This window comes from Muscardinus avellanarius, assembly GCF_963383645.1.
Source record: "Muscardinus avellanarius genome assembly, chromosome: 9".
NCBI classification, from domain to species: Eukaryota; Metazoa; Chordata; class Mammalia; order Rodentia; family Gliridae; genus Muscardinus; species Muscardinus avellanarius.
The window spans coordinates 27,269,864-27,284,479 of NC_137795.1; the positions used below are offsets into that span (position 1 = coordinate 27,269,864).

Below are 14,616 nucleotides of genomic sequence, written 5' to 3' on the forward strand. Positions count from 1 at the left end.
TGGAGGAGTAATTAACCTGTTTGGTTGAATTAATTACAATAAGGTAAGTTTGATGTTTTTCCAGAAACTAAATTAAAAATGCAGCAGCTGATGACATAACAACTGTACGATTTTTCATTTCTGACACTAAACACATAAAAACAGACATGAGTATAGTACCCACTTAAACACAGAACCCACATTTGAAACAGCAACCTGTCTATAATGAGTAATATGCTACCATGAGGGTCACTTTCCTTGATTTCTTTTAGAGTTTTCAAAGAACCACAGGATTTGAATAATAGACTACAGTTGGTTTAAGGAATACTGTTATGTTTTTAACAGAAGGGTCATTTGTTCCTGAATATATATTTTTGTTTGCCAGTTTCCTCTAGGAATTAAACTACTGAATTAAGCCCATCTAACTTCCTTCAGAATTATTTTTAATTTTGATCCAGTCTGTGGAACTAGAAGAAGAAAAAATCACCTCTCCATGCTCAAACATTCTGAGATATGTTCAGCATTTGAAATCTCACAAGGATCTTGCTCAACCATTGTTTTGCACAGTTTCTCTGCCTTTTGACCCAAAAGATAATAGAAAACTGCTGTTTGTATCAGCTATGGGTGGCAGAGGATGGGAAAGGTCTGACCTTTGTCCTCAGGACAAAGGTTGAACATGGTGTGAGACGGGAGGAAACCAGGCTAGAGTTTGACTGAGGCCGTCTGGTGTCCTCCAGCTCTCCAGAGATCAAGAGAATCCGCCGGTGCTGAAGGCCTCCAGCCACAGAGCCACTCAACACAGAAACACCTCTAGATCAGTGTTCAGTTCAGAATAAAGCTGAACTGACAGCAGTAGAAGGGATTGTCTGTAACAGTCCGAGGCACGCATTCTGTGGATATGCTTATTTCTGAAATTTCTCCATTTCTCTCTTCCTTCTTCCTTCTCTCCCACTTCTGTGTTTCAAGTTTTCCTGTTTCAGTCTTTCCGCTTTTATCTTCTTCCTTTGTCTCTTATTCTTTTCTCTTTCCAGAGTGCCATGGCGCATCTAGTCCCTCCTCCAAACAGTTAGGCATAGTCATGAGTTCCCATAGCACCCTGGGCTCCCCACATCGGCCCCTAGCTTCCAGACCACAGGAATTTACCCTCTTGGCCCACCAGCTCTTTGACCCATCTTGGAAAGGAACCATCTGAGAGTTTCACTCCAAAAACAAATCTGACAAACAGATTCTTGGAAGTCCTTTCGTGACACCTACCCTGTGAGGAGGCGTGATTTTGCACAAGCTGAGCATTTACGGGACTTTATAAATGCCGCACTTCCCTCGAACAGGCCTATTTTCTTTGCTGTGCTAAAAATGAGGCTGTGTGAATTTTCTCTTGTGTTCCTCTCTGATGCCACCTTCCCATCAAGAAAATCAAGTGGCTACAGAATCAGACTCTGATCTGTGTGGAACAGATCATTAGACATGAAGTATTTCGATTTCTCCTTCTTCTGCTGCTTCTTCTTCCTTAAAAAAAATTCCCTGTAGCACAAATGACTGTGAATGTATCCAAATGACACAAAAAATAGATGGTCCACTCTATTTGTTATTTCTTGCAGTAGTTTGTTTACACTCGTGCTTTATTGATGACGTTGCTATAGCAGTGAACGAGCCTGAATGTCTTGACTATCTTGTCCGTAGGTGAGAGTCCTATACTCCGTAATTCCCAGCCCGTAAACCAGCTTCCTTCCTTGAGGCCTGAACATCATCACTACCCAACAATCGATGAGCCTCTTCCACCAAGTAAGCTTTAGTTTTTAAAATCTATGTCTTAACTCTTCCTAATCAAGTCTGAACAGGTCAGTATGCATTGTATGTGAACATCTAAACTCTTCCCCAGCTACATACCTTATACTGTTATCAAAAACCAACATAGCACCTATTATAAAAAATTGGTCAGATTTTTTTGTCTTGCTATTTTTTTTGTTTTGACTACTTGTTCTAACATGTAATCTAGAGGCTATAGTCATATGTTCTCAGTGTCCTTCAGTTTCTGAAATGGAAAGCATTCCTTTATAAGACTTGACTAGTCCTTACAAACTGTCCATAACCCAAAACTTTACTGTTTTATATTTAAAATACATGACTCTAAATGGAAACAATTCTGTTGCTCTCCATGGGGTTTGTTATCCACAAGTATCTCCATACTATAAACAGCTTTGACCCATAGGGGCCCGTGAACTTGCACTTTCTGTAACTTGCATCAGTAGAGTAAAAGCTCCAAATTTCTTGTGTAGTTCTTAAGGATTGCCAGGCAAAATATCATCTTTAGGATAGAATTCAATATCATTCTCTCCTAGTAACTGTAGTATGTAATTAATCATTATCTAACTAATCATCTGAATTTAGGAAATTCATTTAATCGCTCAGATAATCAGTTTTCTCATTTGTAAAGTAAAGTTTTAATGACTGCATCTGGTAAATGCTAGGTTTGGACCAGGTAGTCTCTAGACTGAAAGACTACCTCTCTTTACAGCTTTAACCTTATAACTCTCCATTTAATAAATTTATGAGAAGGAACTGACACCCCAGATGTTATAAACTCACTTGTTATCACATATGTTCATGAATTCTAGAACATATCTGTTTTGGTTTAGGATTTTTTAACACATAGATAACTTTTAAGATTTGAGAGATATTACAACAGCAAAAACTTTCCAGGATACAAAGAACCAGTGTTTTTTTACAACCTTTTGCCTGTGCTTACATTAAGCAGCTACATTTTTCAAAAGGAGAAATGCTTGTTTCTTGATTCATCTATTCTTGGTAATGTGATATATTTTGTTGAACACTCCCCACCCCATCCAGTTGCATTTTATCAGTGAAAACAATGAACATCTTTAATGTGTGCACTAACTTAAAGAATGCCACATTTGTTTTTCAGGGGTCAGGTCAAATATTATCTCCTTTGCTTTTGATGCTTGATTTCTTTCTTTCTTTATACATTGACTTATTGATATTCCATCAATGAATAGTAAAAATTCAGCATTACTACAAATACCTCCTACTTGTCAATTGTTTGAAAATATATATAACATACTCTCTCCAGAATAGAGGTGCTTTCCTCACAACAAATAACCAACCAACATGTGTATGCATTAATTGACCTCTAATCCAGACTCTAGTAATAACTAGTTATACATGCAGGTATTATAAAGAATTACTTAATCTAAGCCAGTCATGGTGGTGCACACTTGTAATCCTAGCATTTGGGAGGCTGAGACAGGAGGATCATGGTTTGCATACAGCCTCAGCTACTTAGTGAGGCCCTTTGCAACTCAGTGAGACCCTGTTTCAAAATAAAGAATAAAAAATAGGACTGGGGGTGTAACTTGGAGGTAGAATGTCTCTGGATTCCATCCCCAGTACTGCCAAAAAAAAAAAAAAAGAATTACTTAATCTAAGCCACTTTTAATAATTAAAACAAATTCCTCCATACAGGATAGATTTTCTATCAAAATAACACTGAAAATAATAGAAAAGCTATTAGTGAATCATACCAACAGAATTATCTTAGAAATCTCAAATAATAAATAAATGACTCCATTAAGAGTAGTCATTTATTCAACAAATGTTTGTTGAATGCTTACTCTGTACTGGGTACTATTTTAGGTAAGCAAAATGGACAAAGATCCCTGCTCTCTTAGAGCTCACAGTCTGGTCTTGGATATAGATAACAAACAAAATAATCAATGAGGGAATAAGTAGCATACTAATTGGAGACAATTGCTATGGACAAGCACAAGTAGTGCCGGGCGAGGAGTCTTTGAGTGGAGGTTGGCTTGCAGTTTTAGGTCAAGGGCCACAGAAGGCCTTATTGAAAAGGCAACGAAGTATGAGAAGGGAGTAATCCATGCAAATATTGGGAAGGAAGAGTTTTACAGGCAAATGGAGTAGACAGTCTCTACATGGAAGAGCCGGATGGTTTGAAGAACAGGAGACTAGTGCATCTGAGCAGGCAACGAGGTCAGGGGGACAGCTGGGCCAAATCATGTAGGGCCTTGTAGAGCCTGCTGGCTCTTCCTCTGAGTGAAAAAGGGCATTGCAGGGTTTTGAGCAGAGAAGTTACATTGTCTGACTTAAGTTTTGAAAGGTTTTCCCTGGTATCTGTGTAGGAAATGAATTGTGAGGAGGTATGATAAAAGCTTGAGATACAACATAAGATAATTTCGGAGGCCCAGAGGAGAAATGACGGTGGCTTGGGCCAGGGTGGGAGCAGTAGGGGTGGTGAGGAGTGGTCAGATTCTGGTGGAAGTGAGAAAAGATAAGAATTAAGAATGATATAAAGTTTTAACCTGAAGGACTTGTCTGCAACTAAGGTTGGAAAGGAAAGACACAGACAAAGCAGGTTTGGGTAGAAACAGTCTGAGACTTGGTTTTGATCACATTATATTTGAGGTGTCATCCAGGGTATGATATCAAGAAGCCAATTAGATGTTTGACTCTTAAATTCAAGAGAAAGGTCTAAGCTGGCATGGTGGTGCACACCTGTAATCCCAGTACTTGGGAGGCTGAGACAGAAAGGTCTCTGGTTCAAGGATAGCCTCAAGAAGTAGTGGGACTTTCATCAACCTAACAAGACCTTCTTTCAAAATAAAAATAAGTAGGGCTGGGGTGTAGCTGGGAGATGGAATGCCTTTGGGTTCAATCCCCAGTGCCATAAAAAAGAGAAAGAGGAGCGGGGGGGGGGGGAGAAAGAGAAAGGTCTAAACAATAAGCATGGCATTTAATTTGCCAAAAAGTTTTAAAATGTACAATTTTACATGCCTTGTTAGTATAAGGATAATTCATGACAAAACTCTGTATTGTTCTTAGACTTCAATGAAAACATACATTTTTTAAAAAAAGAAAACATAAAATTTAGTATTCAATAGGCCCTTCCATCAGTTACATACTAACTGGCCTGACCTTCACTAGTATTGAAAAGATACTGTTTTCTGGTGCCTATTTAAGCAAACTCATGACATCCAAGTGCCGGCTCCTGCAGGTCATGCTGGGGCCTGAAATTGCATTTGGAACTTTTTGTTTGTTTGTTTGTTTGTTTGTCTTGAGATGTGTGAAAATAAATTGTTTTTACCACAACCCAGTAAACACACTCATAACTCTGACCACACTTACCTGACTACACTTACCTAATTATTTTCTGAATATTTTAAGATTGTATAACTAGCAGTCTGTGTTCCATGTATTTAGTCTATTAATAAAAGAGTCTATCTGGCTTCCTACCCTTTCTCATGAATGACTGGGAAATATTGAAACTTATGGTGAGAAATTACCATTATTGCTGCTTTGCTTGAGTTTTTTTTCCTTAGAGGGTTTTAAGACTGAAGCCTTGTCTCTGAAGTAGTGCTTCCCACAGACACCTGGAGGGCAGGGACCTATGTAACTTGGCTCTGTGTCCCAGGACCAGGCATAGTTCCTAGTTCATAGTAAGTGCTAAAAAGAGTTTGATTAAGATTAATGCTTGTTCTTGGATGGCAGTCATGTTGGATTCAAAAACAAGAATTGTCCAGTGCTTTTCTAGTATTGGTTTGAGAACCAGTGAAATTTCAAGATCTGGTTAGAGATTAATTACACAATTATAGGTATATACAATTTCATCAATGAGCTACTTAACATTTACAGTTAACAGTTGGCAGCTGGATTAGGTAATAGTCAATTTTAGTTAAAATTTCCTAAAACATATTTATACAATCTACATGTTCCTTCAAGTTGCTTAGGAAGTTAAATTTGATGTTTTCTGATATTTTTATTTTTATCAGGCATTATTTGGCAATACCCCAGGTAAAACATATGTCATAATGTTTCCAAATAGATATGCCAAGCACATAAATATTAAAACCATAAATATGCAAAATTTATTTTTCACTTAAAAAATTGAGAGTTGCTATGTCATTACCTGAATACATTTTCAAGAACATTGTTACTCTCTGACCTACTCCCAAAAGCTGTGGCTCTTTTCACTTAAGAGGCTGAATGAATGCTTTTTTCTCTTTTGCAATCATTTTTGCTTTTTGTTGTTTTTTTTTTTCTTTAGTCTAATGCACTTTCAGCATAACAGTATCATGTTGCTGCTATTTCTACTACATTTTTATGTGTGGACTCTGAACGCTTCGCCCATTCCTGTGCAGAAATCCTTGCTTTTGTGCCTCAAGTTCAGATGTGAATGTGTACTTCAGCTCTTTCTGTTTTGAGGGCTTTTTCATGCACCTCGCCACACCCTGGCCCTACATGTAGTATGTAGCGGATCATCTATGCTTCTGCCTTTTAATTTCTGGGGTTTTGTGTGTTCCAGTCGGGAAGTGAAGGAATTTACCTTTATCTTGGGCTCCCTCTACTGTTCGGTCTAGTTATTTACAACAAAGAGGTGTTCAAGAGTTTGTCATCACTGGCTACCAGTTTGGATTTGATAAGAAATACTTGGCAGCCGCCGGTAGGTTGAATATATACTCTGAATTTACAACTTACCAGAAGGATGGTTAATATCTCTCGGTGTCAAATCCTTCCATCCACCCTCTCAAGAAGAATGGCAGTCAGCCAAGCTTGGTAAGTACTAGAAAGAGGCCACCTAAGGTTACAGGTATAGAACTGTAAGACTTGAGTTAAAATAGGGTTTAATATGGTAGCCATTGTCACCAAACCTAGTCAGTGTCAGATTTACTGAAGAGAAGGTTTTCCAGTGTCACACTGTCAGCTCTTGCTGGAGGACATCCTTAATCTTCCACAACTGCCACTTGGGCAAATAACAATATTTTTAAGAAATTAATTAAGCAGCCAGGTGCAGTGGCGCACGCTTGTAATCCCAGCATTCAGAAGGCTGAGACAGGAGGATCGTGGTTCGCAGACAGCCTCAGCTGCTTAGTGAGGCCCTTTGCAACTCAGTGAGACCTGTCTCAAATTTAAAAAAAAAAGATTAAAAAATAGGGTTGGGGGTATAGCTCGGAGGTATGATGCCCCTGGGTTCCATCCCCAGTGCTGCAAGAATAGAAATTAATTAAGCAACTTTCTTTTTAGAAATTATTAGAAATGTAGAATTTTGCCGTATAAATTACTAGAATATGGGATTCCATGTTCAATGAACCACACTGCTGTTTAAAGTGGCCCAGCAGAGAATCTGAGTGCATTCCACTCCTCTGGAATGCCGGATTCCATGCCACACGGCGGCCATGGTGGGTGCTGTGGGCGGTCTCTGGACTTCACCAGGGGACCAATGTTGAGTTCTTCCTCAGAAGACCTGGGAGTAGTATCTGTTCACATGGCTCAGGAGTTTGTCTTTGATTTTTCTTTTTGCCTTTTTATTAAACACTAGACTGGGAAGCTCGAATTGACAGCCATGGGCGGGTCTTTTATGTGGACCATGTGAACCGCACAACCACCTGGCAGCGTCCAACAGCAGCAGCCACCCCGGACGGGATGCGGAGATCGGGGTCCATCCAGCAGATGGAGCAGCTCAACAGGCGGTTGGTGATCAGTATGCGCTGAGCTCCTCTAGACCTCAGTGAAGGGGAATGTCAGCCTGTGAAACTTACACTTTTCTGCTTAGTATAAGGAGACTGGAAAGTAATTAAGTATCTTAAAGAACCGGTTAATAATAGATACCTGGAAAGCCAGATTTAAAATTTGGTGGCAGCTTAAGAGACCCTGTTTCCAAATAAAAAAGTATAAAATAGGTCTGGGAGTGTAGCCCAGAGGTAGAAGGGCTTCCAGGAACCCCAGTAACACCAAAAAAATTAATTAATTAATTTAATTTAATAAAATTTGGTGGCAATGACTCCTTTGAGCTTCTTACTGATACAGGCTGGAAAACAAATTTTGTTTCTTTTAGAGTTGTTCGTTTATTTGTTTTTGCAATACTGGGGCTTAAATCCCAGGCCTTATGCATGCTAGGTGAGTGTTCTACCACTGAGAAATGGTCCTGGCCTCTAAAACAGAACTTCTTAACCAAGGGCTCCTTCCCTCCCCCAGAGCATACACCAAGGGTATTAGTGTCCTATAGACTCTGCAGAAACTGGGTGCAAAACTATACATGCTGCTCATTTTTTTTGGCCCATATCCAACATAAGGGGGTTTGTATCTGTGTGTGTGGTACTGGGGATTGAACCCAGGGAGGTTCTATCTCTAAGCTACACCCCCAGCACTGTTTTGTTTTGAAACATGGTCTTGCTAAGTTGCTGAGGCTACCCTTGAGCCTGGAATCCTCTTGTCTCAGCCTCCTAAGTACTAGGATTAAAGGTGTGTGACACCACGCCTGGCACCATAAGATTCTTAAAAGAATACAGAACTCAAAACAGACATTTCCAGAATACTCCATAAAAGTACTGAACTATCTCTTAAATCACTATATGCTATAAAGTGATTATATGCTTTCTATACTGTATGATATATAATTGCTGTATACCCATACCCATACGGTATATACTATATACCCATAAGTAATAATTCTTCAAAAGCCTTTCTCTTAGAAAAAGAAATGTCTAAAGAAGCTTTTTGAAGCCAAGTGCAGTAGTACACTCCTATAAGCCCAACTCCTCCAGAGGCTGAAGCAGAAGGATCTCGAGTTCAAGGCCAGTCTTGTTGGGCAACTTAGCAAAATCCTATTTTAAAAAGAAAAGGTTTTTTTGAGAATTGTTTTGTTTAAAAATTAGACCCTCACTATTGAATTTGTAAAGATGTAGTTTGGATTTTAATGTGCAGCTAAATCCCTCGACCACAGGTTGCCCATCTTTCAAGCTGGTGTAGAGCACTGTCTCCACCCTCTTTTTTTCTTTCTTTTTTTTTTTTTTTTTTTTTTTTTTTTTTTTTTTGGTAGTACTGGGGGTGGAACCCAGAGGCTTTCTACCTCCGGGCTATACTCCCAGACCTTTTTTTTTAATATTTATTTGGAAACAGGGTCTCATTGAGTTGCTGAAATCCTCACTGAGTAGCTGAAGCTGGCTTCGAACCCATGCAATCCTCCTGTCTCAGCCTCCCAAGCGCGGGGATTACAAGCGTGCGCCACCATGCCCGGCTCCACCCTCTTTTTCTTGGAGGCCATGCCGGGGACAACAGGACACTCTCAGTTGCTGGGAACACGAGCTGCAGGCTGACTTTAGCTCAAAACGACCTCCACGTGCTTTCTCAGTCACGTGTCAAGTATGAAAGTTAAAAACTGGGCTTCAGGGACCCTAATGTTAGCAAATGACCTTAAAATATAGCTGAATCATTGGGGAGGGGCAGTGGACTATTTAGTCCTATTAAAAACACATGGAGACAAAAATTGATTTTCTGGTTTCTGTTGTAATCAGAGGAGCATGCTGAGGTGAAACTCACCAGAACATTCTTTTATTTCCTAAGCATTTGGAAGACATTTGCTTTCCATTTTCCCTATCAGTAGCTGAGTGTTGAAGTCATTAATGAAACCCACAAAAGATTTTCTATAGAAACAAACTGTAGTACCAGGAAGACCTTGTGTTGATCTAGTTTTATCAGACATGAATGCACCAAAAAATCATGGGTTGCTCCTTTTGTAGTGGTTGCAACAAAACTTCTGTGACTCAAAGCACAGAGGACAGCTGAGAATGGTGATACACACCTATAATCCCAGTATTTGGGAGGCTGAGACAGGAGGATCCCAGGTTCGCAGCTAGCCTCAGCAATTTCGCGAGGCCCTCCACAACTTAGTGAGACTATTTCAAAATAAGATATAAAATAGGGCTGGGGGTGTCGCTCAGAGAGAGAATGTCCCTAGGTTCAATCCCTAGTACCACACACAAACAATCAGAGGACAGCTGGGTATTGTTGTGCACACCCATAATCCCAGTACTTCAGAGGCTAAGACAGGAGGATCACAGATTTGAGGCCAGGCTCTGCAGCTTAATGAGGCCCTCAGTAACTTAGCAAGATCCTGTTTCAGAGTTGAAAAAAAGAAGGGCTAGAGGTGTATCTCATAGGTGGAATGCCCCTGGATTCAATCCCTAGAACCCACTCCCCAAAAGAATATAGAGGACACAGAAAATTCATTTTATATAGATACCATATTACAATTTCACAGGCAGAAATTTGCCTCTAGCAAAGCAACATCAGGCTCTATCTACAAGAGGTATTGTTGATATACAACTCCTAACTGATAACAATAAATCAAACAGTAAACTTGAAGCAGAAGGAAATACCTTGACCTGTGGCATGAAAGTTCATGGTACTGAGGTTGGATGATATCAGAACTAAGCCACATCCCTCTGGAACCAGGCCTCTGGAGGAGCTCCGCAGCCTTCCACGCGTGAAGTCCTGCCTGGAGACAGGCACGCTGAGAAAGGGCAAGACTTGGCTGAGTAGGAAGTCGCATTTGCAGTTCACCAGGACAGATAGAGAAAAGGAATTTAGCCATTTGAGGAAGTGCTTATTTCTTGTGAAAAAGCCTACTGAGGGAAGGTCAGATAACCTTCAGATAAGTACCCAGCTCTGCAGCACTTATCTTCACCTACTGCTTTCAAGCATTTAAGTTTTCTGTGATTTGGCCTGATAAGGACAGTCACGGGAAGTTCTCACCTGTAATCACACAGTGGGACAGAAGGGTCATTTTCTGATAACCCCCACTTATCTTGAGAAATTTACAGAATCGCTGTCTCAGCACCAAATGGAAGTCTTTCTTAGTGTTGCAAGGATTTTCCCCTGACTGTCCATCAGATGACGGTAAAGAGCGAATGTGTTCACGCAAGGAGATGTACGCTGAAAACTGCGGGGTACCCGATAGTGAGAGTAAGCTACCGTGGTGGGCCACAGTGACTGCGCACACTTGGCCACGCCATAAACATGGCCTTCATGGCTTGACTACACACCCCCAATCCAGGGAGCACTGCCCACCTCCCACCTGGACCACATCCGCATCCTACCAGCTGAACTCGGTCATCATGTGCCCCGTGACACCTTCCCAGAATCTCCCACACAGAACAGAGTCCGTGACTTCCTCTTCTGTGTCCTCACAAGTATGTTCACAAATAGATCAGAGGTAGAGTGCCCCTGGGTTCAATCCCCAATACCACAAAAAAAAGGAACTAAAAAAAAGTAAACCCTTACTTTAAGTGTTCCCTTAATGCCTGACTTTTCCAATGTGTTTCTACACATGTGACTTGCCTATTCTTGGGCTCTATGGTGGGGTTGGTTGGTTGTTTGGTTGGTTTTTGAATGTTTACTTTTTTTCCTGTGTGTGTGTGTGCGCGTGCGCGTGCGCGTGTGTGTGTGTGCACGTGTGTGTGCGCGCGCGTGAACATGCATGAATGCTTCTGTGTCCACTTACAAATTAGGCATTCCAATTGTCTTTTTTAACCAATTCTCATGAGCCCTTATACCATAAAAAATGTAACCTTTTGCTGCAAAACAAAACAAAAAGTAGAGAAGCACGTTGACAGATAATTCTTGGTGATATGGGAGAAAGCCGGCTTTCTGGTCCTTTCTCCCCTCTTTGGCTGACCACCTCAGTAGTGCCCTGCTTCCCCGCACTGCCCCAGCTTCAGCAAAGACCAGGAGTGGAGTCTCCTGCCTGGAATCTGAGGCTGTTGACTTAGTTAGGCGTGAGATAACTAAGATGCAACTAATTGCATGTGATAAGTTGTGACCTTGCTGACATTTTTAACATCAAATAATATCATATTTACTCAAAAATATCTCTGCTTCGGCCATTACACTTTGGTGATGAAAAGAGAGACTAGAGCTTGAAATATATCTAAGCTCTGTCTCAGCTATTTATTGCTAAGTAAAAAACTACTGCAAATATAGTGACATAAATAGAAAATGATGCTTGGTTCTGATCAGTGTCACTGTTTGTTGTGGTCCTGGCTTGACTGGCCCCACAAGTCAGTGTTCACTTAGGGCTGTGGTTCGGGTGGCCAGGCCTGAAGATTCACATATCTGGAAGTTGATGCTGGCTGTTCACTGGAACCTCAGCCAGGATACTACACAGGGCTTCCTCACAACGTGGCTACTGGGTTGATTCCAAACTGTCCCTTACACTACAGTAGTCAGGCAGCTACAAGACCTTCCCAGGCCCAGGGCAAGGTGACACCAATCTACCTCTTCAGGGGAGAGTGACAGGATTCTGAAATATCACATAGGACTAAAAAGATTGTTGGGCCATTTCAGGGAAACGCTATCTCCCATAGGCATCTAGGGCATCGTCCCAGTAGGAGCCTGCTTAGCCCTGATAGGCCCCATTCTTCTCCAGGTCAAGGTTACAGGCTTAGGCAGCTTCTCACTGCCCACTCTGCCCACCTGCCGTGGATCTATGCCCCAAGTTCAATCTGGGAGACCACAGAGGCATGTCCTCCACCTTCTCCACAGACGCATTGCAGCGGCAATACATCCAAATGCTTTTCTCTTCCTAATTTCATACTCTGCTCATTCCTCCCCCTTCCATGTTTTGTTATGAGAGGGATTCTCAGAAAACACTTCATAGTAAGTGCTATAGGCAAAGGTTTCTTGTGGATGGTGTCAAAAGTGGATGGTGAGCCGGGTATGGTGGCACACACTTGTAATCCCAGCATTTGGAAGGCCAAACCAGGAGGATCAAGGTTCAGGGATAGCCTCAGCTATTTGGTAAGGCCCTTTGCAACTCAGTGAGACTCTGTTTCAAAATAAAGATTAAAAAAAAATAGGGCTGAGAGGATGTTGCTCAGAGGTATAATGTCCCTAGGTTCCATCCCCAGCACCACACAAACAAAAAAAAAGTGGGTGGTGGACTCTCTCTAGATAAAATAAAAAGTAAAGAAAGCCTTAGGTCACTTATTCTCAATCTTATATGTACACAATACTGCCTGAAAAGCTCCTCAGAAGTGCAGATTTCAATTTTGCTTTAGTTTCTTTAATTTTGACCATCACCCAGATTATCTCATGCAAGCAGTCTGACGCCCACACTGAGGAGACCTCTGTACCGTCAAGGGAAGGATAAGGCGCTGAGCTTCAGCAGCATTCCACAGTAGAACTACATCTGTGATACTGAATACCCTTGCTGCTGAGCTGGGGTTGCACTTGAAGAGCTGGCCTTCCCCTTGGACTTGTTCCCTCCTCCTCCTCCTGTCCTACCCTTCCTCCTCTTCTTCCTCCTCTTCTTCCTCCTCCTCTTCGTCCTCCTCCTTGTCCTCCTCCTCATCCTTCTCCTCATCTGCATCCTCCTCTCTACCACTCACCACCTTCCTAAGCACAAAACCCATAAAAGCAACATTTCCCTGGGGTATTGAACTTGTGCGACCTTAAAGACCTCCAAATAAGCATGTCCAAAATCAGACAACATCTTCCCTGCCTGTCTGACCATCCTCCCACATACTGTCATTGAGTGTTAGTACCTCCTGCTACCTGGTCTAAGCAGAAATCTTGAGTTTGACAGTCTGCTCCTTCTTCTTTAGCCCCCATATCCAGTGAGACCCTAAATCCTGTTGCATATACTTATATAATTATTACAAATTCTGCTGCTAAATAGTTATTGAAATGGTCCCTTCTTCTATCCCTTCTGTGCTTCCGTGTCTTGAACAAAAGGGAAGCCGAGTCCTGGTCATGTTGCCTTGGTAGGCTGAGAAGCCATAGGCAAAACCAAAGTTATTTGAGGAAAAAGAAGAGGCTTCTTGGAGTGAGGCAAGGCTCATAGTAGACAGGAAGAGGCTCGCTGGACATCTAACTAGAAAATGACACAAGGCAGACAGAGCAGGCTATTAATGTCAGGGAGGTGTAGAAAATGTATAGAGCTTATCTTAGAATCCCTTCAGTATGTGGCTCTTCTTCACCCCTGCAACCCAGCCCCCAACAGCATGACCTTCCATCCTTACCTGGATTGGCCTGTAGCATCTCCACAAAGACTGCCGTAGTAGCTCCCAGACTGCTCTCACTGACTGCACGCTCCTCTTCTCCATCCCTCCTCGAACCCAGTGTCAGGAGATCATTCTGCACATATATCCGGCCCTGTCTCTGTTTTTTTTAGCAGCTACTCATTATCTAGATAAGAGGTTCTCAAACTGCAGGAATTCTAATATCAGCAACATCAGGATTGCCTAGGAACTAAGTGAAATGCAAATTCTTGGGCCCCAACCCAGACCTATCAAACCAGAGACTCTGGGGGTGAGGCTGGCAGTCTGTTTTAGCAGCCCTACAGGTGATTCTGATGCTGATAATGTGGAGAACCCGTGGCCCAAGTGCTGCTGGGGTCACCCTTCTGTTGCTGCCTCTCTCCCCCTCTGCTAACCTCCCTTCATGGATCCTGCAGCATCTCAGAGCTCTCCCAGGGGACCCTACTTTCACACATTGTGTTCTTTCTCTCTTTCTCCCCAGAACTAAGGATTGAACCCAGGGGCCTTCTACCTCCTGGCTACATCCCCAGCCCTATTTTTTAGTCTTTATTTTGCAACAGAGTCTCACTAAGTTGCAGAGATTCTCACTAAGTAGTTGAGGCTGGCCAAGAACCTGTAATCCTCTGTCTCAGCCTCCCAAGTACTGGGATTACAAAGCAAGTGTGTGCCACCTTGCCCAGCCATTGTTTTCTCTTTTGAAGCTGTTCTTTCACAACAACCTTCCCCACAAATTTGTACTCTGACTCTTATATACCTTTGGGGTCTTCTTGACTTGTGTTCCCACAAATCT

At 41.9% G+C, this 14,616-nt stretch overlaps 1 protein-coding gene across 2 annotated transcripts in view; it reads left to right on the forward strand.

Annotated features, from left to right (window-relative positions):
- Nucleotides 1-14,616, forward strand: part of HECW1 (HECT, C2 and WW domain containing E3 ubiquitin protein ligase 1) — a gene marked incomplete at its 3' end in the record, with an annotated part of 445,939 nt that overhangs the window by 333,106 nt on the left and 98,217 nt on the right. For both annotated transcript variants that reach the window (XM_080701622.1, XM_080701623.1), the window contains exons 10-11: nucleotides 1,660-1,761; nucleotides 7,328-7,478. In XM_080701622.1, the coding sequence (XP_080557748.1) occupies nucleotides 1,660-1,761; nucleotides 7,328-7,478 (253 nt within the window). The remainder of the gene's footprint in view (nucleotides 1-1,659; nucleotides 1,762-7,327; nucleotides 7,479-14,616) is intronic.